The sequence below is a fragment of the Melopsittacus undulatus genome, chromosome 4 (genome assembly GCF_012275295.1).
Source record: "Melopsittacus undulatus isolate bMelUnd1 chromosome 4, bMelUnd1.mat.Z, whole genome shotgun sequence".
Lineage (NCBI taxonomy): Eukaryota > Metazoa > Chordata > Aves > Psittaciformes > Psittaculidae > Melopsittacus > Melopsittacus undulatus.
The window spans coordinates 64714598-64741305 of record NC_047530.1 but is presented as its reverse complement, the minus strand read 5'-3'; the positions used below and the strand labels follow the sequence as shown (position 1 = coordinate 64741305).

The window sequence follows — 26708 nt, the reverse complement described above, 5'->3', positions numbered from 1 at the left end:
TCCTAGCCCACTATTGCATGGGGCACTGCTTGCTGCTGTCTTTATTTTATTTATTTTATTTTCTATTTTTATCTTATTTTAATTGCTAGGAGAAAAATTAATATCTATGAAATGTGTATGCACAACTTCACTAACAGTGATTCCCCATAGATGCACTACAAATACTTCAGGCTAGGCTCAGCAATAATGCTGCAGACCACAGAGGACAGGATCTCTTCCTTCACAGGGGGATTCTCCTGTGTGTACATACTGCCTCTTCCCACTAACCTATTTATACTGGCAATGTTTGCACAAGTCTTGCTGGACAAATACAAAGCCCTGTCCTGCAAACATTTGTACTTCTCTCTGAATACTTTCTCTCGGCATTTAAGTATTTGCTGGATCAGGCCCCTAATTTGTAATGAATGTCAGGCAACGTCCAGTGTTTTTCAGTGAAAAATTAGCAGAGAGCCCTACCCCTGGTGGAGCATTTTAGAAATAATACTTCAGCTTGTCTTTCAAGCTTATACTGTCCCCATTCTTGCACAAGTGCAGAATAAAATGGGGTGGAAGGGGGGAAATCCTCTCTTCAACACAAAATATTCTGAAAGCCTCACTGAACCTTGTACTATTTCAAAGCTATCAAGAGCTTTGCTTAGGCCTTGATTTAATCTGAATCAATGCATAATGCAACAACGCTGTTCATAGTACATTAATTTTACTTCCATTTCAAGCAGCCAGTTTTCAGACAAACACTGTAATCATTCGGAGTTATTTAAGTTTATAATGGCTGCTGGAGGCCTGTTGCAATCAGTGCCAATTGCTATTAGGTATGTAAATTGTTATGTAAAACATACAGGTTTGACATTCTTCATCAAAATAACACATGGTTTTAATCTGGGAGATAAATTAGACTAAATAATCTTTCAATCCATGAAGTTTTCCCTTTAAGGAAATAAAGGAAATATAGATCATTCGATCTATAGATAAGGAGCAAAAATACCCCCATTTACAGCTTTTGTTGGAAACTCTGAAAGCTCTGCTCTGCACTGCAATATTTATGTAAAATTTACTTGCAACTGTATCTTCTCCACCTACAATTGCTTTACAGATTGTGTCACTACAAACTGTACATGCCAAAGCAATCCTAAACACTGCATTCTGTATTAAACAGATACAGTCTGGTTTTATATTCTCCAAAGTCAGTAATTTATTAACAATAAACACATTTTGGGGCTTAAAAATATGATCCCTTTTGTGCCTTTCTTGACCACCTTTAAATGTCTTCCTTTAATATTTGTCCCTTCATAAGGAACATCTGGGCACAATAAAGATACGTCATATTATTAACTCAGAAGAAAGGCATTACAGACACTGCAGATTTACAAAACAGAAAACTAGAGAGTTTTCGACATGCCTATTTCTAGTCATAATCAGCGGATTTAAACCTATAAATATCTGGCAGCAACTACCCCAAGAAGGAAGAAATGAAAATCTAGGCATAAAAGTGAAATGCCTGGACTGGAAAATGTGTAGATATAAACATGGTCCCCCCATCCATAAGGCTTTAAATTAGGCTTTGTGTGCAAATGCTTTCTCCAGAGAAGCCAAACCATTCTAAAATGTCAACAAGAAAGTGAGAAAAAAGATACTTACTCTGCTTAAAACCTAAATAGGGTATTCGTTCAATTGGTGTTTTTCTTTCTTTCATATATTTATAAAGAGCCACAAGGAAAGCCTGCTCATCAGCTCTGCATTCTTCACCTATGGCAATCTTTGATTTATCCTCACTTGAGCCTTTTTTACAGTTGCTGTTGTTACTCTTGGGTTTGGGCAAAGCTGACTTAGCCTCATATTTTACCTGGGAAAAGAAAAGATGTCATATCAGATCTGGGTAACCTTTAATTTTCACTTAAGGAATAAATATCCTCTCCTAGCAGAATGGTTTGTTGAAAAAAAATGAAGGCCAAACCACGCAACTGTGTTTGAGGGGAAACAAAGGAAGCTATTTATAGAGCTAAATGTCTTGTTCTGAATCTTAGTCACAACATTTTTAAATAGCCACATCTTTAAATCATTATAACCCATTGGTAATGCTCTCCAGATCTGCAATTTTTATGACTATACATCGCTATGTCACAGACAGCTCCCATCTCTCACATACACTTGCCATTAGCAAGTCTAATAATAACCTTCGTTCCAGGACTGACACTGAGCATTGTCAACTCCCATAGACAACCCTCGGAGCTGAGGGTGCTCAGCCCCTTTCAGGAACGCTCAGCAGCCAGCTCTAAAATGACACATTTTTCCCTCCTTTGGCCCATCAAAATAGAAGCAAACCTTGGCAGGCCTTACCCAGGCAGAGCTCTCAGCACACACAAGTGGAGGTTCTGCTGTAGCACAGACTTAAGTCAAGTGGGTTTCAGCATCTGCTTAAACTTAAGCACAGCCCTAAGTATTTAGCAGATGGAAGAGGCTGGTAGCCGAAGCTTTACTGGTAGACACCAGCAGCCCAAATGCACACAAGTCCCAGAGCTTCAGGTCTCCCACTGGCCTCCCCAGCAGACAAATGCCAGTCAGGAAGTCAACAAATTGGAACCACTTTACCTCATCAGTATTCAAACATGGGAAAACTATCCAGCAAGACTGGCTTAATCCTGCAGTCCTCTTGAAGATAATCCTCTCATTGAATCAAGCAAATTACAACTCAAGCATTCCCATAATTTATGCATACAACAACAACAAAAAAGAGCAGAATTTTGCAAACTGATATTTAAAAGCTGTCCATGACCAAGACCGATGCATTTCCAATGAAATATTGGAAGTCCTCTAATACAAGGTAGTGGAGATGGTTATGGTGTTTTCATTTGCAGTGTTCCTTCAATGCTTTTGAGTGCTGCAAAGAGCCTTCTAGCAGCTCCACACCCCATCCAAGACATGTCCTTTGTGCTCTCAGATGGAGCAGGGAGACTGTACAAGCCAGTATTTGGTATTTTAGGAAGACAGCATTGGAAAGCAAGGTATATTGCTGAACAAGACAGGAGCTCTTGGTCAAGGAAGTCATTGACCCTCCTTCACTCTTATCACTTCTAAACCAAGTGCTTCCTGGGAACCTGTTCGCATTTTGGAAGTAATGCTATGAAGAGCATTAATGTAATACCATGAAGAGCATTACAGGAGTGATTGTAAGCAAACAACAAACATGTAATTGCGAAGACTGTGATGTGCTTATTTTTTCTCAATAAAGCTACTGTGTGTTTCGGGCTCAGTGAAAGCAAAATCTTTTCTACTCCTCCACAGTATTAACTTTGCAGAAAGCACTGACTTAAGGTTAGCTGCCTCCATAGTTTTCCACGAATGTTAGACAAAGCAACATCAACTACCAACCAAAGGAGACAAGTGGCCAAAATCTTCCAAGGCAGTCAATGCTGCTGAAAAATCTCACCGTTAAGTCACTGCAGGGTACAGGCTCACACCTCCCAGGCAATGCAGCAGGGACTGTGAAATGGTCTTCCTGCAGGAGTTTTATTCATCGCTTGCTGCTAGAGTATATCTGCTCTACTGCTTGATATTCTCTGTTTGCATGGTTCAAAGAGATATTGTCTTCCTATGGCACGGGACACCATGCTCTGCCTTTTAGTAACAGGTATCTTTGTTGATTAAAGTTCTAGAAAGATCCTGGGTTTCATGCAAAACTCCACAGAGCTAATGGAATTTTTTTCCTATTAAATTAACTTTGGATTTCCTCATCTACTTTTCAGCTCAGAAAAATCCCTTGACTTTTTTACTTTGGCTCCTCACAAATTATTTAACAGCTTCTCCTTATAAAGTTTAGATTACACTGTCATAGTTTTCAGTGCTATACCAAAGACTGGTTTAACACTCCCAATATGAACTCATGATTTAAATAAATTTAAGGGTTTTAATTTGAGCTGCAAATTTGTTGCAAACTAAAACTTGGAACAAATTCACTGGAAACAATTTTTCAGTTTTGTCACCCATTTGCTAGGTAAAGCCAATCAATCACTCAATCAATCGATCTTTTAAATGTGTTTTCTTTTCCAAACTGCACAATTCAGAACTATGTTTGCAAAACACGGTAGGCACGAATGCTAAATAAAATCAGAGCTCACTGCTGTATAAGGAAACTAATGGTAAGGGATGTTACTTCCAAATAGACAAAAGAAAACAAAGAAGTAAGATTAAAAAAGTCACCAGGAGTGAGAATACCCTGTGTTACACACAACCTCCTTCACTCAAGCGTACAGAGAAGTGAGGTCAAAGTGCCTGTGGAATTCAAAGGGTGCCAAAATGCAATGGATTGACTCCAAGCAGTGTCAGGTTCAACAAAGCTTTGATGAAGGCTGCAATGCTCACCTGCTTGGCACTCAAGGCCCAAGCCTCACTCTGGAACTTCCCCACTGTCTGACAGGAGATATGGATGAATGCAATGACCGATGACTAAGAACCAAAAGGGCTAAATGACATTCTGGGTAACACTAGCATAAATCCAGCATAAAAGTACCAAAGCCAGTAACAGCAATGCCAGATCCTGTTCCACATCTTTGTCGGTGACACGGACAAGTGGGGATTGAGTACGCCCTTGGCAAGTTTGCCAACAATGCTAAGATGTATTTCAGTTGATACGCTGGAGGGAAGGAATGCCATCCAGAGGGACCCTGACACACTTGTGAGGTGGGCTGATGCCAACCTCATGAAGTTTAACCATGACAAGTGCAAGGTCCTACACCTGGGTCAGGGCAATTCCAGGCACAGCTACAGGTTGGGCAGAGAAGAGATTCAGAGCAGCCCTAAGGAGAAGGACTTGGGGGTGTTGGTCAATGAGAAAATGACCATGAGTTGGCTTCAGTGTGTGTTCGCAGCCCAGAAAGCAACTGTATCCTGGGCTGCATCAAAAGGAGTGTGACCAGCAGGTCAAAGGAGGTGATCCTGCCCCTCTACTCTGCTCTCGTGAGACCTCACTTGGAGTATTGTGTGCAGTTCTGGTGTCCTCAACATAAAAAGGACATGGAACTGTTGGAACAAGTCCAAAGGAGGGCCACGAGGATGATCAGGGGACTGGAGCACCTCCCGTATGAAGACAGGCTGAGAAAGCTGGGGCTGTTCAGCCTGAAGAAGGCTGTGTGGAGACCTCATAACAGCCTTCCAGTATCTGAAGGGGGCCAACGAGGATGCCAGAGAGGGATTCTTCATCATGGACTAGGACATGATGAGCAATAGGACAAGGAGTAATGGGTTTAAACTTAAACATGGGAAGTTCAGGTTAGATATAAGGAAGAAGTTCTTTACTGTGGGGGTGGTGAGGCACTGGAATGGGTTGCCCAAAGAAGTGGTAAATGCTCCATCCCTGGCAGTGTTCAAGGCCAGGCTGGACAGCGCCTTGGGCAATATGGTCTAGTGTGAGGCATCTCTGCCCATGGCAGGGGGTTGGAGCTGGATGATCTTAAGGTGCTTTCCAACCGAAACAATTCTACGATTGCATGATTTGCACCAGGCATCACAAAATGCCCTTCTCTTTCAGAACACAATTTTGAATGTTCTTAGAGGGCAAAAATCTGAAGAAAGGTCCTGAATGCAGAGTTTTGCTTGGCTGTGCTCTCTTTTCTGCTCAGAAAGTCTGAACGTCTCCATTATAAAGGCAGAGTTCAATTTCTGTAAGAGGAGTTAAAGCTCTTTTACTGTAGCCCCCATGTAACACCTCCAACATGAAACTGAGGACTAAGGCCCTGACAGGCCACCCAGTGCCACGGCATGGATATGCCAGGGTGCACTGATACAGGTACTGGGAACATATGACCACCTCCTACTGTGTGTTCTGTCAGGGTTATGATCCATGACCAAATGGCCTGTGAACACTCATGAGGTATACCCATGTGTTTGTCTTCTGGCAGAGGTCACACTCAAGACAGACCACCATAGACTTGCATTTTAAAGTTTCAATCAGATAATGGCTGAGGTGCTTGGAATACATCTCCAGGTCTGAGAGCATGTCAGGCCACCTGTGGCCACAGGAAGAGTGTATCCTGGCAACTTTCAAACAAATTTCCCAGACCTGGCTGTAAAAATGAAGTGAAAGATTTACTTCAGCATTTGCACTAGGATATGTAATAAGTAGATTAATGTGGGGACAATTTCCATGTTTAACACGTTAATCCTTTCAGCTCTTCAAAATGGTCAGATCACCCAGTTTTAAAAAAATCTTTCAGTGCATTTCTGCACACTTTGGAAACACTGTTTGGGAGCATGAAGCAGGTATGACAAGGGTCATGCTGGATCCTGTAAGTCCCAAAAGCCTGTCCAGCACTGATGACATGTGAAGCATGAAAGCCTTCAGAGTCCTGTGAGTGTTTGGAGAGTAGAGCTTGATATATGCCTCTCCAGGAGAGCTGATCTTGCCTCAGCAGATGGCTGCATATTCTTGTGCCTTTTACATTCCCAGTGTGGGAGGGATCTCCCCTGGGATCTTCCCCATGAGGCATTAAAATGGATGCAGTGACCAGCAAGGACATAAAAAGCAGTAAGTGGTACAAGACAGATCCACTTTCCCTGACATCACCTGCATATCCAGAACCACACTGTCCGTCCCGCTATCACTCTATTTTTAACAAGCCACCTACACTCAGATTTACTCATAGCTGTTCCTACTCAACCACTCTTCTGTGTCAGGTAACAGTAAAAGCCTACAAAGTGATCTGCTAATGGTTCAATGTAAGCATGCCTAATGAGAATGAAGTTGTAAAAAGATATAAAGCTTTCTAGCCATTGGCAGCTGAGAACATGAAATACAGCAAGTTATTACAGTCATGTTGCTCATGTTAGTCTTGATAGGCTCAAACTCACTGTCTTCAGAGTGCCCTTTTTGCATTTTCGTCAGTCATTTCAACCACTGCACCTCCATCAGAGCCATTGCCCTGCCCCATGAGAAATGAAGCTGGTGTCAGACACTGGGTGTCAATATCTAAGGATGAAAGCAGCACAAATTCTTATCAAAAGGGATTTTAGCCGGAACAGGAATATGGCCAGGACCACTGCCAAAATGCTTCAGCATCTGACACAAGTGGATTTGTCCCGTTTACACTAGAAGTGTTCAAACATGCTCTCCATAGACCTATTGCCAGCACAAGTCAGAGGAGGAAAACTGATGGTGAAGCCCAACATGATGACTTAACATCCCAACAGTTCCCTTCAGTGAGAAGACAGTAGGTGAGTCTCCATTCCCTTTCCCAAATACACTTCTCCTTCCACAGAATCCAACAGGCAGCTTTTGTATGAAGTGCGGTGCATCTGTTGTAGAGAGTTTATGATTCACTGTTCTCTTATTAAAGTATATCCAAAGCCCTGAGACACAGATTGATGTGAAGAACCACAGTAAAGTCAGTGTGACTACATGCAAGGACATTATATCATGAACATGTCTATTATTTATAATGAAATTAAGCTGGCCAAGATAATTAATGCTATTAATATCTGCACAATGATGAGCACAGTATGACTAGATAAATAGGTGGAATTACTTCTTATCTGAAATATCCTCCCATTTGACTTGCAGTGTGAACCCAGATATAAACAGAAAGGATAAACAATTTGGTATGAAGTGTTACTGTTGTTTTTAATTATCTAATACCTATATATCAGGTGCAGAATAGGCAGAACTACTTGTGCTACAGTCTGGGGTGCTTTGACAACATAGTCCAGGCTGCAGCTTGCTGGTAATATTTTAACATGAAAAACTGCTTGGGGGAAAGACAAATTGAGGTAAATTGAGACATTTTCACACCACAGATTTTTCATGTTCTTCCACAGAGCAAAAACATTCAGGCAAACTCTATAGTATCTGGCAGAACCCTGCAACTCAACACACCAGGCTCCATCGCCTTTTACCATGCCTGTTTAATATGATAGTAGGCTCCAACTGAGCACAATAGGGCACAAAAAGAAGAGAAACAGTGACTTAAGGGCAGAGCTTCATCATGAACTTCAGCCTCTTTTATTGTCATCAACAGAAGGCACAATTTTAACTGAACTCCTAGAGAGGAGGAGGAGGAGGTGGAATTTAATTTGCCTTCCTATGAGAAATGGAGAGCAGAACACTTCCACTTGACCTCTTTAACCTACTAATCTCCCAGGACATTCACTACGCACAACAATACCAAGGCAAATGGATCTAGAGATCCACTGTATTTCCTAAAGAGATGGCCACAACAATGGAGGCGTTTTTCAGATACATATCTATCTAATTTATTGAAATAATGGATTTGGGAGGAGTTTACCTAAAAATTCAGTCTATGCAAACCTATTCAGCTGTTCAGCTCAAAAGTATCACACTGACAAAGTTCTGCCTCAGATAAAAATCTGTAAGTATTGCTCTAAGTAATTTTCCATCTTTGCATCTTAGTTTCAAATTAAATCATCTTGAAAGGAGCCATTTGTGCTGCTGATTTTTTTTAAAGAAGAAACCAAATTCCTATTTAAAGTCCCTTAGACAACATAGAAAACAGGACGTAAATTACACTACAGAAACTCCATTTTAAAATATTTTAAGGAAGAGATGCAAACCCATAAATATCTAAATGATTAAGCCTATACACACAAATCAATGATCCAATTTTTACTTTCAACATGGGCTAAGCACTGCAGCACATACAGAAGACTCTGTAAAAGCATGCACTATTCAACAAACCCTGGAACACACAGCTCACTAAGTATTAAAGAAATGGCCCAATTTTTTTTAAAGCTTTTGTACTGAATTTCTTTATCTTTTTTTTTTTTCCTAATCTAATTTAAAAAGGTTGAGATCGTAACATCAGGGTAATGTCGTTTGTGTGTGCTTCTTAGAAACCATTACTGAAGTGGCTCTTGTTTCACAGCCTGTTTATCGTCAAACTTATATTTAGAAGTACATTGTAAGAGCGTGAGCTGCTCCCAGGTTTATTTTTAATTCAAAGATACTGTCACAAACTATGTTTGTGTGTCACAGAATGTGAAAACTAACACTAGATGCCAAGAAAGCTTAAGCACTACCAGTTACCAATGAGCTGATAGCAGTAGGTTGTTAGGTGATTATAGTTGCTGGTAACTTTGAACACAGACATGATTTAAAGTAAAGAATAAAACTATTGAAAAAAAATAACATTTATCCCCCGAAGAAAGTAAGTTACATTCTAAATTTGAAACAGCATGCTGGGAAACAAAGGCAGGGCTGTACCTAAAAAAGAAGAGTGTGCTGAAAAGAGTATTATTAGGTGATTTACCTTGGCAACAGCTTTGCTTTCAGAATTATTGTTGGAATCCTTAATGCCATTTAATGAATCTCTTCTCTGTGGGCAAGGCTTCTTTTTGCGTGGTCTGCCTTTAAGATTTGGTGCTGAAAATTAATGGAGAACAATTTGAGCACACTGTCTTATACTAGATTTTAAACAGCTGAAAGCATAATAAATAATTCCACTAGAATCATCACAGAAATGTACACATCTGTCTACAGTAAATGCTTATTACAAGATTCCCATCCTCCATGAGTTACATCTTGACACGCTATCTGTTTCTATAGAATATACCTCAAAGCTAATCTCTCACCCAGCTAATTAATATAAAGTCAAACACTGGTCTCCGAAGGAATCAGAGAAAAAGCACAAATATTTCTCCATGGTACAAAAAAGAATAACCCAGAATATTAATAGGTAACTTTGCATTAATCAGCCTGCTGCTTTTATTATTTCTAATTTTCAAATAATAGTATTAACTAAAATTTCCAACTTCGGAAACATCTGGTTTTGGAAATGTTCTGAAATGTTGAAATTCTTTACAGCTCCAAGAAATGTTTATATATCCTGTCATTCTTGTCAAAGTTCTAAAAAAAGTAAAAAAAAAATATTTAAAAATTACCCTTGAGTCCTGAAATGGATCAAAAAAGCCCCTTAACAACAATTCTGGAACTTGACAAGTACTGAAATAAGTGATTGATTGTTTCATAAGGGTTACATACCACACATATAAATTAACATGAATCACTTTCAGCGTTGTCCAATTCTTAAGATAAAACAGTTCTGAAATAACACAGTGACTAAATTCTAACAGCTCTGAGCCATACATAGAATGGGATATGGATCATCATCAAAAATATCAGACTCATCCTTCCATAGTGATATTACAATATAAATTATGTTCACATGTAGAAATAATAGATGAGGCAGATGTTTGCTCATTATTACGTGTCCTGCCTGCTTTCAGATTTAAAAATCAGCCTCAGACTACTATAGCAACATTTAAAATGATAAATAATCATTAACTAATCACTGTACCGAAGAACATAATTTCCTCTAAACCTTTAATTTCTAGGTAACCATTGTTTTCATTACTTAAAGGGATGATTAGAACAATGTCAGAAATTTAAACACCACAAACCTCTTGAGTGCCTTCTAATTGTTTCTAATCTTACATTTGTCACACAGTAAGCCAGTGGTTTCACGACATTTTACATTTTAATTAGTTTGAAAACACAATAAAGGGTGCTAATTTGATCTTATAGTTTGAGTAACAGTGTCATATTTGGTCTGTTCAGAGGAAAAGCCATGGGTTTAAAACCAAAAGAGATGTCCTTTTTCTTCCCCCAGCACTGCCACAAGGTAAAAAAAAAAAAGAATATATATATATGCATGTGAATGTGTGTGTAAGTCTATAATTGTGTCTATATAAAAATATGTTTATCTCCCTACAGAAATATCTCCATCTATCTCCAGTGAAGCACATTCTGCTTATTGAAAAGTACGTCAGAAAGCAATTCTGAAATTGTCATCTGAGGCTAACATGCAAAATCAAACAAAGAGAGAAAGAAATTATTACCCATTCCAGTCGACAAACATCTGCCTGATTTATATCTGTACTCATGAATGCTATAGCATGTGACTGCACACTACGTCGCTGGAAGTCTTGACTTGGTGTGGATGTCAGTCTTACACAAAATGAACACTAAGAGTATTTGCTCCGTGCTTACAAATCCCCTCCCCCAGCAGCTCCATTACTCATATAAACAGAGATGAGCGACTCGGCGGGAGCGTGGGATGAACTCCGAGGACTCCAGTGCCGGCTGCCAGACTGCCAGCCCCAGCCACGCCGCCCTCCTGTATTTATAAACCCTCATCCCTCTGTCTTTGATGTCTTCCTGATGCCGACTTTGTTTTGCACATGACCTGGAAGGGATGGACAGATCCCAAACCATGGTTAGCGCCAGCAGTCACACCTTCTTTAAAAATAAGAAAACAGCCATGTTCCCTTGGCTTACTACACTGGCACACACAATAAAACGTTAACCTTCGAATGAACGGATCCCCCAGCCCAGTCCAATCAGCGGCTGGAGGGGGATGTGGTTCAGCTAAGATCAAAGATACTTGCATGTGAATTACTTTTTCTTTCTTCTTAATAAATAAACTAGTTCAAGGCTTAATGTTTTCCAAACATACTTGTTATCCTGAGTTTTGGCACTGTACTCTGTACTTTGTATCATACTATAAAGCACTCCTAGTATTTTGCTAAAATATTTAAAAGCAAGAAGGCATTTGTTTCTAAATTCCAGGTATATTGAGCTTGCATATAAACACTGTTTGAATTGGAGGGTTCCATGGCAGACCTGGCACAAACTCACTATGAAATGGGGTATTTGTATTCTCCCTGTGGCTCAGGAGCTGCAGTAGGGAAAGTCTGCCTGCAGCACACACGAAGACCATCCTACACATCCCATGGTAAATCACTTTAAGCCATTCCAGATCAGACACATAATTAACAAGAAAGTAGCAACAGGAATTAATAACAGAAGAGAAGGTCCTTCTCTCTAGTATCTACTCCATAAAACATTTGAAGAAAAGAAAACATCTGAAATAGTTCCAGCCACACTTGAAACAAAGCCATTAATATTGGCTTCCTAAATCATTATAAATAAATGCATTATTCAAAGATTATTTGTATTTCAGCTATATCCATTTCGTTCTCTTGAGCTAGAAAATATGACTAGGACGTCACATACTTGTTTTAATTTTTTTCAGGTTTTGTTTCATTTATGACATACTCATGAGCACACTGTAGATTTCTTGAATTTGTTATTCATAATTATTTTAAATTAAATTAAATTTAAACATGTTGTGGTTTAGTCCCAGACTGTTTTCCTGATGATACCGGATGTTCAGTGTGTACTGGACAGCTAAGTGAATACCACATGTTTTCTTTTGCTTTCTGGTAGAGAAGAACTTCTGGCATGACTACCTGAGAATATGTGAAACAATTTAATTTCTTCACATGTTTGTGAATATGGCTTTCAATTCATTTTCTGAAAGCATTTGTGGCAGTGAGACCTGATAACTTGTACATTCCCAGAAGGTGTGAACATAAGCAAAGTAAATTAAAGTAAAAATGGAACAAATACACACAGGAAGAAGTTCACATTAATTTGCCACCTCTTTAGTCTAAATGCCTGAAGCAGGAGTGTTAGAGATATGATGTAGCACCAGTTTAAATACTTTCTTTCCTGTGCATTTGACAAGATGTTTGCTTTTGCCAACTTGTGTGTTTTTTTCACCTTCCTTTCTTTCTCTTTGCTTCCTGATGTATCTGAAAGAGGAGGAAAATCAGCTACTAAAATATCCACTGGGACTTTTGGTTGCTTGACTGGTTGCTGGGAATTTTTTTTTGCCTTTACTTTGGTGTGGCTCAAAGGACTGGTATTAGCACAGCATAGGTGCTCTGTATGCTTGAGGTTTGGGATGCAAACCAGAACACCCTCATGCCTGCAATCAGCAGGTGACAATGCCCTGAGGAGAGCTGCTGCTGTTCAATGTAGGCAGGCAAGGAAGGGCTGTCAACAGAGACATGCACTTGGTACAATACAAATGGCCTAAATCTCCAAGTTCAGACTTCCAGAAGCAAAAGGATGTTCATCCACCTGAAGCCCACACAAGCCTGTGCCTTGCTGACTCAAGGAGCCTCTTCTCAAGATTACAGCTCATCCCAAGTTTGCTAGTCATCACAAAAGGCAAGTTCATTTGGAAAACAGCAACAACACACAAAAAAATATCTTCCCTGCAAAATCTGTAGGTGCAATAGCTATAGGGCCCGGCAGGGAAAGCCACTTTACCTGCTAACCTAGCAAACATTTAACGTATGACCAAGTAAAACACACCCTGCTGCAAAATGTTCACAGCACAACCTAAAACTCCTGTTTGGAAAGCTGGAGGAGCACAAGGGCACACTTCCCACCTTGGGCTAGTTATCTTTCTCATATACATCCCTGTTGTGCCTGTTACCTTTAAGTTCAAAGGGACAATTTCAGCACTTCTTGGATGCCAGTTCTATATCAGTGTTGATTCCTTGTTTCCCTTAGCAGCAGATCCAGCTGGCATCATTTAAACCAACCTGTCCCTCAGAGCCCATCAACCTGGCTGTCTGCCACATAACCACCACTGCTTGCAATGCTGCCCAGCATGGCAGAGGATGCTGAGACTGTAACATGGGTTTCACAAGGAATCAAGCAAGAATCCAAGATAAACAAAGATCTAATTCAAGCACAAGCATTTGTAACCATAAAGATCAAAAGGTGATTATTAACTAATATGCATGTGGTGTGGACTTCATTGTTCAGCTGACTACTACTTGGTGGTACAAGTCTTGTGCTCCCTATTAGGGAAAGCATGTGAAATGAGTATGTCATGTGTATCATCAACAGTTACACAAGCCATGACGACAACTGTATCTTAACAACTCTTCCCATTGTGGAATATACATTATTGCCATCTTGGTTGTAAATTCTCAAGGAAAAGAAAATTATCTATAGGAATCTGTCCAGAGACAAGAATGATTTCTTCCCCTCCGTGTTTGAAAGGGCCCCTTGGTGTTGCCTGGAAATAGGTACTCACTGAAAATCACACAGAGACTGATGTTTGCCATTCAACATGGGGGATCAGTATTTCTCAGAAGACCATGAAATGTTAACTCATGACTGAGTGGGACCCAGGGAAACTGGGGAGGAAAAAACCAGGAACAGCTTGGGCCCATGCCAGTGAAGTCAGAGGGAAGATGGAGAGCCAGAGAGGGGAGAGGTGGGAGATGTGGCCCCAGCCTGCTCCTTCTGTGCCACATAGTGGGAGAGGCCACAGCAGGCTGTGCCAGTCTCCAGTGTGTGATGTCAGTAGGGTGCAGGAGGAGGCAGCCATAATCCTCCTGGCCAGCTGTTCCCTCCCCTGCATGTGGCTCTGGGGTGAAAGGGAGAGAAGGAGTATGCCCTCAGCTTTTTCTGTTTAGGTGGGGGAAGCAACTGTTGCTGGCCTGCAGGAGAGCAAAAGGAGGAGCACTCAGCCATGGTCTTCATGAGCAGGGAGTGAAAGGGAAGGTGAAGGGCCAGAAGCTGCCACTGCCATTTCTTCTGTGCAAATCCTCACATGCACAACTGCCTTTATCAAAATCAAAAGCATTTAGCCCCTGATGAAATGTAACTAACCTCAAAAATCTGAAATTCAGGTTTAATCACTCTTCTTCCTAGATGGAAACTTGTATCTTGCACCCTCCTCTCCAACTGTGGCTAAGCTCTTAAGTGCCAAAACACCAGCAATGCCCTACATGTGACTACAAACCATCACACCTGAGAGGTTAAATGTAAACCCTGTGTTACATGCAGCCCAGAGCCTCTAGATACATACTGGCAAATCTCTGCTAACTAAAATGTGCCCCACGAAGAAGCTGACCTGGTGATCCCGAAGCCCAGAGCCTGTTCTTAAAAGCTGCCTACAGACCGCCACAATTGAACAAGGAGAATCCAAAGGCACTTGTGGCAGATAGTTACAGACCAGCTTTTGGAGATTAGCTCAGTATCAGGTTCTGACCCACAAAGCAAGAGAGTCACACAGAAAAGAGAGGAGTTCAAGGTTAATGCTCAGAGCAGCTAGATGTTTTCTTGAAGCTAGAGGTCTTCTCTGTTCATGAAGCCATGAAACAGTACCATTGCTCAAAACTTACATCTTCCCCTCCAGCACTCTCATCAGCCTGTGCATGCATCAGAATACTGTATGTGATTGGGAAAGGGACAGAAGGTGAGGAAGGAGACAGTTATTCAGAAAATTCTAAAGGTCACTGCTCTAATACTGCTCAACTTTCACCACCCTCAGCTGCTCTGATTTCAGGGAAGTTGTCTGCTCCTCAGGACATGGGAAACAGGAGCAGTTCCAAGCCTCAGTGCCTAGTACAACTCCCAGCTCCGAGTTAAACCCAGTGATGCAAGTTCTACGCAGGGGAAAGAGACATACCAAAGAATGCAAGCTGATGAGGCCAGCCATGATTGAACACTACATATGACTGAAAAGCATAGGTGGCCACAAGAAGACAGCATCTCAACCAGCCACCTTCTCTACCTGTATCCCCAGGAAGGGGAAGTGATTGCTGGACTTACCATCTCCCTGTGATCAAGTCAGCCTCACTTGAGGTATGTCCATGCCAAGAATTCAGTGTACAGCATACACAGTGCCACTGCTAGGTGCATAAATAAGTCAGGAGACAATGGTTGTGGTTTTGGGGTACCTCACTTTAGCACATTAGATACAGTAGAATTATTATTTTTTTAGGACTCTGATTATCACCAGAAGTCCAATGAGTTCAACTGTCCCCATAACACTGCTCTCTAGATGCACATATTTAGGCTGATGTAAAAGATATGTTGTTATAGGGAGGGTGTTAAAAAATAGTGGCCTTCACACAGCTGAGGTCAAGCTATGTTGGCACTTTGTCAAAATCAGTGCTGTAGCCAAGCAATTTTAATGAGCCTGGAATGCATTACCTCATTTGTCGTACCTGGATCTCTTACTCATGCTGAGTCCAAAATAACCTTGGACCTTGGTGGCTGCTCAAAAAACCATGTAAGCAAACAGTACTGTACTCATGACTCAAATATGTACCTTTTCCTTGTTCACTCCACATTACTTACTTTAGACAACATCTAAGCCACTGTTATGCCCATGATCAAATTTCTTGCCTTTTCCAGGCCTCTCTGATCTGTGTAACTATTTCCTGATAGGACTTCTGGTCCTGGCTTGCTGGTACTCCAGTTTCTCAGAAACACTTAGAAAGTGAGACAAAAAAGGTAAAGAGGAAAGGAAAATGAAAGGACAGCTACTGTCATATTTCACTGAGGAATGTACCCAGATAGCTGCTCAGCATTGCTAATGCACTTACAACTCACACTGTCAATCAAATTTTGGCTGCCTGTTGTTTTTGTGACCATGTTCCTGCCCTGTGGAAAGATGAAGGAAAAGGAAGGAACAGCATTTTTGCCAACTGCAAGAGTATGAGAACACAAAAAACCCCAACCAAGCTTGTGAAAATGTCCAGGGCCATCAGCAAAGAAGGGCCAGTGGAAGATGTGGGTATACATTTAGGGTGGGTTTACACAGTCAGGCGAACTCCAAACATGACAAGTGCAAGTGCACCACAAAGGTGGAGCACTGGAAAGGTGCAAGAAGTTAACAAACAGGGATGTACTGTGGTTCTGGATTCAGAAGAAAAGTGTGCTCGCAAGAGGCAAACTGCAGCACACCTACTAAATACATCAACACTGTTGCTTCCCTGTAGGACACCTCGTAGAACGTCTCCTCACAGAATCCTTTTGCACTGTGCCAGTCCTTCATAAGCCTTCTGGTTTTTACACACACACACACACACACACAAGCTGTGATACCAGAATACTTGGCCCTAAGCTCCAAAACCAGTATCAGTAGATACTCAGCAAACTAGGAGACTTTCCATCTCAGGCAGGTGGAAATGGCAAGATGTGTCAGACCACAGAGTTATTCATGATTCAGGTGCCAAACAGAAGCTGGAGGTGGCATATGTAGGTGCCTGACAATGTCGAGGTGAGAAGAATGGTCCCTGATCTCCAGAAAATCCATGCAGTGACCATGCCTGCTAGCAGGTGGCAAATAGCTGGTTGCTGAGGACACCCCTAAAGCAGCCTAGCAAAAGTTAGCTCTTGGCTGAAAAACATGCTTCCATGTTGCACCTTTTAAAATGTAATGAATAGAAAGTTAACAGTTTTAATGGTTTTAACACTTACCCCTCTAGGGGGCTTCTGGCATTCTGCAATATCTGAAAGTTAAGCAAAGCATATTGCTATATTTAAGCACTGTCTCAAAAACTGTTCAAAGGTTAGTTAATCTCACATACTGCTCTGGAGTCCCAGCTGCCTCCTTGTTTTTCTCACTGTCTCCATCTCTTTGTTTTCTCTCCTACACCACATTCTCTTTTCTGCATCCTGAGTTCAGGATCTTACATTTCATTTCTTTTCCTTGCATCCCTCAAACTTTATTTAAAAGCTTCTGCCTCTTGGAAGCAGGGTCTGAGAAAGAGGGCCTGGAGCATTTATTATGCAGGCACACTGAGCAGAGCTGGTGGAGAGAAGCAAGTTGCAACCAACCTAGTATTATATCAAAGGATCAGAAATTGAAGTAACAGGAAACCAAAGCAAAAGATCAGACTGCACTAAAAGAAACCCAGACCTTTGTTTAAGAACAACAGCATCAGCTGATCTTGGGAAACTCTCTACAGGATCCTAAACACACCTGTGGAAGAGTGATGAGCACTTATCGAGAACTGAAGCTCTTATTGAGTTCTGGGAGTCCCACAGCCTATCTACAAACACACACCTCTTGCTTACTCAAACTGCACATAATTTGAGTATTAATATTATTTTCACTAGACTTTTTTAAAAGTGCAAACTGTTGTTTATTCCTTTCTTTAGAACTGAACATGCCAGACCTGACCTGGAGATGCTGCAGTGATCAGTCTTGCAGGGAACACTAAGGACCTACACTGCTTTCTAACCCACACTGAGAAAGAGCGGACTTGTGAAGCCATTTCTCAAAGTTTTGTTTTGGAAATGAGATATCCCATGCTCCATGTGGGGAAAATCAATTTGCTACCTCTCTAAAGAAAACATTCCTCATTTGGAAATAAGTGAAACAGACACTTCCTTGTGTGGATTAATGTGGAGACACATGACTTGCTGCAGACTGTTGTTTTGACCCCCCTCCTGTCCAGACAATCTCTGGAAAAAAACAAAAAGGTAGTATTTTTCATGGATTACAGTTCAGACTAGCATTGCTTTTAACAGAAAAGTTAGAGGCATTACAAATATCAGGTTGGCCAATTATGCCAAAATTACATGTTTTTAATTCCCAGGGAAGATGGGGACAAGATTCAGGATGAGGCTTGGAGTCTTGTTTTCTTCATTTCAGCATGGTTGGAAGTTTCTAGCTTGATCTGGGCTTCTTTATGTCCTGCTGACTAATTCTGGTTTAAAAAAAAAACTGAAAAAATTTGGTTTTTTTCCCCCATAATCTATACATGTGTTAGAAATTATGAAGTGTGGCAAATTGAAAAGGGAAGCTAAAGACTTCAGAGAAAAATGTATGGCTGATAAATACATGACATTCAAGCAGACCTTACAGCAAATTAAAACAATAATAATAGTAATAAAAATCCAGTGTAGGCCTATTTCTGGCTACAGATGACCGGATTGTTATTAATGATTCAAGAAGAGGCAGAGGTGTTTGGTAAATATTTGTTCCGTATTTGCAAAAAAGCCAGATGATATGCTTGCAAAAGAATATAATTAAAGCCAGTCAATTGACTTAGTTTTACAGAAACCAGATCTTAAAACAACAGAAAAGAAAACCAAAGCACCTTATTTTATACTTTAGAACTATAAACCTGGTTAGAGAAACTAATTGCATGCATGGAACTTACCTGCATTTCAGTAAGCCAGCTGATTTAATACTAGATAACATTTTGATTAAAAAAGAGGACTACGTAATTTTACTCAAGCATATATCAAATGGTTTAAGAACTGTCTAAATGACAGAGCTAAAATCAGGCATCAGGGAGGAATTTCTATCAAATGAAAGTATTTCTGGTGGGATTCTATAGGGGTTGCTCTTAGTCTTGCTAGTATTCTGTGTTTTTGTCAGTGAAATAAATATAAAGTCCCTGACAGTAAGTCACACTGACAAAAGGACTGACACAATGCTAACACTGAGTCATACAAATGAGTAATCAGAAGGAAAAATGGACCATGCAAACACAATACTCTTCATTGCTGTAGGCTCCAGCATGAAATCTGTGAGCAAGGACTACAGGTCCCACTCACCAAGCCAAGGGTGACACTTCACAGGCTACCCCACACTGGAAATTCAACTTACACCTGATAGGAAGATGCTGTGGCCAAAGGGAGGTCTGCCTTCAAGGAGGAAGTCTGAATAACTCAAGGTGTGCTCAGTGTGAGCAAAAATGACTGAGAAGCGATTTCACCAGGTAATCTGAGTGCCTCAAAGGTGAGAAAAAGCGAGGAGGCATAACCAGGCATGCCTAGACAGTGCATATCATCTAATGCCAATACACACAGGCATGCATATGACCCGCTTTCAGGAAAAGCCTGAGCCAGACACAAGCTGGTGTGCACAGTGCAGGAAGAAATGCATGCAAGAAATGCATCTGAGGGTCTTTGTCAAGGTATCAGACTGAAGCTGGACGTCCCACCTCAGTCACAGTGAGAGCCATGTCCAAGCTGCTGCTGGAGAGCCTCGCCACTGCAGGCGGCTGCTGCAGCCTGGCTGGCTGCACAGAGGAGGCGTCCAGCTGTCTGGCTGTGGTCCTTGCTCAAACAGCTGTTTCCCTTCTCCTGCAGAAAAAAGGTGGTGAACTGGATGAAAGCATTTGCTGGTAATTTTGGCCGATGAGCCACTACTTGGGGTTCATACCATATTAGATGACTCAGTGGTTCTTCTGATGAGAAACTGCATGAGTATAGGATCAAATACAGTAAAGTACTGTGCTATGCAGGACAAGGAACATGAAGAGCTGTAGCCTTGATTCAGCAAAGTGCACGCCTAACTTGTAAAGACCTGGAGCATGCAAGGACCTCTGATGACTTCACTGGAGCTATTTACATCTTTGAGGCTGAGCCTGTGTTAAGCATCGAAAATGACCAAGCCAGCATGACTGGCTCTGTCACTAGTGGGAAAGAAGCATTCAAGCCCTGAACAAAGAAATTGTCATATTTCATTATGAAACACCATGTGCTTGGGCAGCATCAGAGAATCAGACATGGGTTCACCAAGTTTCCCCTGCCTTCAGAAATCTGCAGTCAATCTCCAGCCTCGAAACCCTCTGCCCCCAAAGGTGAGCTCATGGGACCCTGCACCCCGTGGATAAGAGCTCCAGTTTCTTTAGGAGAGTCATAGCAATACTCAAAAAGTTCAGATCTGACTTCTCAGAGTAGCCTGGGCTAAACAACAACAACAACAAAAATAATAAAAAATAAAAGGAAGAAAAGAAAAAAAGAGAGGAAAGACTGCGCAGGCATAAACAGGTTATGTAATAGCCAAGAGAAAAGCAGTGCAAACACGGCAGTGAGAAGTGAAAATGCCCAGCAAACCCATGCAAGTCAGCCTATCTCATCAATACTCAGCAGAACACCCAATGCAGACTTTCCATTAGAGGGCTTTAGAAAATAAAAGGCAAATCTTAAGGCGGCTTTCCTAGCAATGTTTCTTTTTCTCTCCAGTAAAAGCCAGCATTTGTGAAATTGCTGTCTAGTGGAGTCAGCAGTACCCAATGGAGACATGACCTACATACCTCAGAAATACAATAGACACATAGCCAGTTGTACACATGTAGACAGACAGATGAGAGGGGCTAATTGACTGGTAAAGACTGGACATTGTGCATGAATCTAAACAGGCAGAAATTAATGCAAGAAGCATAAAATGGATAGTTTTCCTGAGACCTTGATTTCAGGAATGACAACAGCAGGTACGAAGCAGTGATTACCCACTTGTACACAACGTGAAAATCGCAAATACATTATTTACATCTCTTGCATTTCTGATTTGTAACTGATTATATAAGAAAGATTTTTTTTCTTTACCGTAAGAATATTATAATTTTCTTTTTTTTTCTTTGCACTTGATCATTGCACTACGAAGTAATCAAAATTTGTTAGGCATAATCAACCTGTATGAAGATATTAATGAAGTGACACAGAAACTAGAGAGCTTCCCCCTTGATGCCTACATTCAGCTGCCTCCACAATGTGGACTACTCAGTGCATTAGGTGGAGACAGGAGCAGCTGCCACTGTAGCCTAAGCCCTGCTCCCATTGATATCTCTGGGTCATCACCAAGTTCACAGCAGCAGTTGGCTGGACAGGCATCCCATCACAGTGCACATAGCCGTAAAGAGGTTCAGGAATAACTCTGCTTTGGTACAGAGTCTGGGACAAAGCCTTGGCACCCCTGGGACCTGCATACACCTGACACAGCTCTTTAATGCTGGAGTGCAGAGGTGATGCTGCTTGGTATTGCTAAGCAGAGGAAAGATCTGCACTTTTTCATTGGTAAAACACAGTAGTGGAACTCCAATAACTTTGTCAGGTTGTATACTAGTAGAAAGGGAATCTGTATAACCGCCAAAACACGTGAAAAATTATGGTTTTAAAGTCCTGATGGTAAGATCATGTGCCCAGTTTAAACAAGTGCAAGCCTGTGAACTTAGTGTAATCATCCCAAACACCACCACAAACCAAACTGAGCCCACCTCTGCATAACAGCCTCAGTAAATCTCTAGCACTCAGAAAAATCCAAATAAATCTGAGTTGTATCTATTAATTTATCTGAGCAGGTCAGGGTTTAAACTAAATATGAAGTTGGTTGTGCAATATTCTTCCGTAGTCAATACTGGTTCTTAGGAAATTATCTGAGTGAATTAAGTGGAAAGACTATTAAACAATTTACACACTTCCTTGTGTTTCAGATGTCTAATTATAGCTGTGTTTGTCTCTCCCCACAGAACTGTTGTATAGCACATGGTATGCATATTTCAGCATCCAGCATTATTAACTCATGACCGACTGTCAGTTGATCATTATCTACACACACACATGGGGTCTGCAAAAAAAGCCTTATTTGGGCAAAAGCAGGCTTCGGACCCGCTCCCACTGTATTTTCCCCCAGAAGAACTTCAGTTGGATTATTACTTGCTGTCATTTGAAACTCGGAGGTTACTTATGTGAAATCTGCAGACAGGAAAATAAATCCTTACCAAGTTTAAACACTTAGTTGATATTAAAACCATCTCCAGCTTGGCTGGTTTAAAGAAAACTCTCAGTTGCCCTCTAGTGTCACCCGGCTGCCATGCAAGGCAGCCTGCCCGGCGCTTGCTGAAGCCAAGGTCACAAAATTTAACCTGCTTTCACGTGATGAGATTTACTAGATGAGTAATGTTTCATATAAAAGAGCGAGAGGGGATGCTTGTCCTCTCCTGGAAATTTCAGGGCTTGGGCCCCTGTAAGCCCAGAGCTTGCATAATGTTTACCACTGTAACTGCGGCACATGACACATGGGTTTTATGAGCTAGAATCTCTGAAATCACTCTGTGCGCTGCACTCCATAAAGTTCATTCATAACTAAAAATAGACTAATGTACAAACTGATTTAGCATTATACTGAAGCTAAGGAACATAGGGAGTCTGCAAATTTCCCTAATATGGAAGAGAAGCTGAGTTTTCAAACGCAGCAGTTTATTTGTTTCTGAAAATGGCCAACATATGTAAAAGATTTAATATACAAAACCAGGTGTATATATAGCCTATATCTTCGTATGTGCCCATTTTCATTCTATATAAAGACTTTATACAGCCTGAAACTATAAATTTAATAATAGATTACTAAATTAAGTCTGCACAATCACTTCATAAAAAAAAATCATTTCAATTTAAAATACAGCTGTAGGGGTTTGGACAATTTCCTGCATAATAGAGGCCCATCCCTGAAATGTAAATAACACCAGTATTAAAACAAGTCAATCAGGCACATCAGGAAAAAAAAAAGGTACATGAAAACATAAATGCATTTTCCAGCCTAAGCAAGGATGCCAAACCTTTGTTTTATTTGAATGCTGCTTTGATAAATCACTACTGCTTCAGACGGCTTTTCTTTCTTAGTTTTTTTTTCCCCAAATGTCCTCTTTTTCTTAAAGAAATCCAGGGCTGATTAAGTCTTACCATTTTGAATACGTCAAACCATCGCGGTTTTGCAATAAGTATTCACCTCTTTCCTATGTACCATCAGCGTCCTTAAAATCCTGTTTCTATAAAATTAAACAGTGTGCTCTTCAGAAATGCATGATGTTGCCTGCTCTGATTTTTTTCTACTGTAACTGTGCAATTTTAAAATGACCCTATTTCTCAATGCCTTACCCAAAACAAATAACTTTAGTTGTAAGATTACTTTTCTTCCTTTTTTTTGAAACTTACAGGCCATCTGTAATATTATTGACTGATTACACAGTAAAAATGACAAACATTACTTTATTTGGTATATATCCTAAGTTAATTATAAGGCTTTCTCTTCTTAATTTGACAAGACTGAAATATCACAGGAAATGCATATGGCAATTCAGAAAATATCATCAGGGAAAAGGCGAAATGAACATTTGAAAAGACAAATGATTTGATCTGCATAAGGAGATATCTGTAAGGCACTGCCTTTCTCCACAGCCTGAACAGCACTTTCCAGTTGTTCTCACACCCACAGTGTAGCTCCCAACCACAGGAATTGTACTTTCTACCCTAAAGTTTTGCCCCTGTTGGTGACAGGAGGCTTTTTCTGGCAGCACCCGGCAATGCTGGGGAACACGGTGAAGAGATGCAGAGCAATCAAGCAAGTAAGCTGCCCCAGCATCTGCACTTTCTAGGGGAAAGTTGTCTCTCAGCTTCACCTAAGCCATGGCCCCAAAATACTGAAATTGCTACAGAAATAGTAAGGAGGGTATTAGCATTCTGTTTGACAGGGCATGTGTGGTCAGGGCTACTCTATTTGCTCTATGCCCCTTGTGACTGCACCCTGGCTCTCAAAGTCCCAGGAAGCTTTTCCAGGGTTTCCAAGCCCAGCTCTCAAGTCAGGGGGACATAACAAGCCCAGCAGTGGGGAGCAGCGGCTGAGGAGTAACTTTAATACTGACCTGTAAAGGCCATTTCAAATAGGGAAATAACTGGTCACTAAGCCAGCTGTGTAGGGACTTACCTGCGCACACCTGTATCTCAAGAAAGGATGGGACCCCTGGTAACCCACTGTCTCCTTTGCCTACAGACTGGTCTCCTGGGTTGGGCCTTTCTTTAGTATTACACAATACCTGATTAGGGTAATGTGGGATTAGGCTGCTGGAAGACTGTGGGAGGTTCAAAAAGCTCAAAACCATCTTCTTTCTGCCTCATGAAATACACAGCAAGAATTTCACTGACTAATTCCAGTCAGTCCCTTTCTCCTGATAGCATCTTGAAGGGCTTTGATACTGTATGGCAATCCTCACCCTCATTTCCAATAAAGGGATTGCTCCACTTCACTCTGCCTGCTGCCAGATCTAGGTTTTTCCTAGAAGGCTCCCCACTAGCCATGACCCTGATGCTGCTTTGTTCAGGAAACCTGACAAAGTGATGTGAGTAGCCAAACACTCTGTATATCTAATATTAAACAGATAAAAGGCAAATCAGCACCACTCCTGAATTTCCAAGTACACTGTTAAGTAGACTTGGATTTCAACTATGAAGAGTCATTGTCCCAAGAGATAAATATTGACCGAGGAAAAAGCAAAGGTCAAATTGGTCAATATTTACTCAAGAAAATCTAGATCTTGATGTAGTGTAGCATACACTCTGAATGTCTTCATCAGCTGCTTCTGGACATCTTTTCATTATGACTAAGGATTTCAAAAGTATAATTTTCTGCCCTCTAGAATGAATATTTAAAACCCCCAGAAACTTACACACACCTACTGCAAACAGGAAGGTTTCCGTGTCTGTGGCCTCAGCAAAAGGAGACGTTGATTTGCAAATGCTACCTGCCCAGTCTGCATGCCAAAACTCATTAGCTCTGACCTCTGAAGATGGGAACAACAAAAACTTTGACTCATCACATGACAGTATTTCAGACTACCATGAACAGGAATTTCCTCTTTGGTAAGGATTAATGCACTCCCTCCTCCCTCCGTCTCAAGTATCTGTAAATTAAGGCTGAAATTTTATCTGAGGCTTCTATTTCACATAAGGAGTTACTTTGAGAAAATGCCAATCAAGAATTTTGGGGGAGTTACAGGCCAATCATTTACTGTAGCAAGTATGTTAGTCCTATTATTTATCTAAGGTTTCAAGCTTACTGCCTGGTTTCTGACTGTCTTCTCCCGATGTTATTTTTGTCTGAAGCCACAGTGCTACAGACTCTTCTTTCCATAAAACAGCACCATTGAAAACAAAAATTCCAGGAAATTTATAAAGGCTGATTTTTCTGAAGATGCATGAGGAAGAAAGACACTCAAATCCTCTGGAGTTTCAAGGAGGTTATTCCCTGAATTGTCCTCGGCACCTTCACACAGCCACTCAATGATCAGGAAAGTACCAACCCTCCTACTCCTCTGCTCATTCAAATGGTCTAGCATGCTGCATGAACTCCTATTTCTAACCTCTGTCTTCACTGAACAGTCAAACATAGCACAGATTTGTTGCAATCACCATGGAGATCAGTTGGTTTCAAATTAGTCACAAACTGTTTGTTTCCTTTGCTATTTTTATTGTGCTTTAAGCCTATTATGCTTCTCCCACCCTGCCCTTTATCTTTATTGGCAAATGAGAAAATCTTACTTTACTGGGAAGTCAAATCCTAGCCACAGCTGTTCCTGAACTCAGTGGGGGACAGTGGTGGTCCTCCCGTTCTCAGTTGCCTTCCTTTGCTGACTGGCAGCCAAGTAAGTCTGCATGAGGTCAGACTTCACAGATAAGATGACACAGAACATGCAAATTGTTAGCTGGAAGAAAAGCGTGAGCCTTGCTCTATGCAATTTCATAGTTTTAGCCTACTAGGGATGCAAGAATTAGTTTATTCTCCACAAGAGGAAGTAACAGGTAGACTTTGGTCCAACATCTGCGATGGCATGAATGAACCCCCAAGGGCTGCCACAAGAGAAATGGCATTATTCTGGCATAACAAAGAGGGACCAGGGTGGGGATGAGGACAGGGATGGGACCATGTGATGAAGCAGGGCAACAGATGAATGCCTGGCACAAGGAACTGATGAGCAGGAGGACTGAAGCAATGGGGAACAGGGGAACTCAGATTCCTGGGCTGTTTGAATGACACACAGAAAGCAAGTAAAACCCTGAAGGCAGGTGCAAGTGTCACTCTTCCACTGGGTGACACCTGGGCTATTGCAGCCAGAGGCTACCATGCACCCTCTCCCTGTGGAAAGGCTGCCCTGCACCACAGAAAGCATGGAAGAGTTATTTGACCCCCAAAGACGTGAAGTCTCTAACAAAAGTTCCTTTGGAGGCGCAGAAAAAGACACAAGGACTGATAGTGCTGAATGTAGGTTTCCCACAGCCCAAGTCAATGGACTCCCTGTGCCAAAAATGCAGCAGGCTGGGATCTGACAGTACCAAAGCTGCATATGCCAAATGCAAGCCTTTCCCACAGTTCTGTCACAGTTCTGTGACAGGTACATCGTTGCATTTAAAACTGCAATAAGTCTTCAATTAAATATCCCTCTGCTTCTGGAATCATACGCAATCTATAACATGGAACTTAAATTTACATTCAAAGACCAATTAAAAAAAATAAATCAATGAAATGCTTTTATGA

At 41.1% G+C, this 26708-nt stretch overlaps 1 protein-coding gene across 4 annotated transcripts in view; it reads right to left on the bottom strand.

The window, feature by feature from the left end:
• The window catches only part of ARID5B (AT-rich interaction domain 5B), a 123305-nt gene that overhangs the window by 30425 nt on the left and 66172 nt on the right, over nt 1-26708 (bottom strand). For 2 of the 4 annotated variants that reach the window (XM_034061677.1, XM_005153660.3), the window contains 2 exons: nt 9252-9364; nt 1636-1840 (listed from right to left, as the gene is read on the bottom strand). In XM_034061677.1, coding sequence (XP_033917568.1) covers nt 1636-1840; nt 9252-9364 — 318 coding nt within the window. Of the gene's footprint in view, nt 1-1635; nt 1841-9251; nt 9365-10839; nt 10861-26708 lie in introns of those variants that run through there. The other 2 variants (XM_031053076.2, XM_034061678.1) reach the window with 2 other exon arrangements.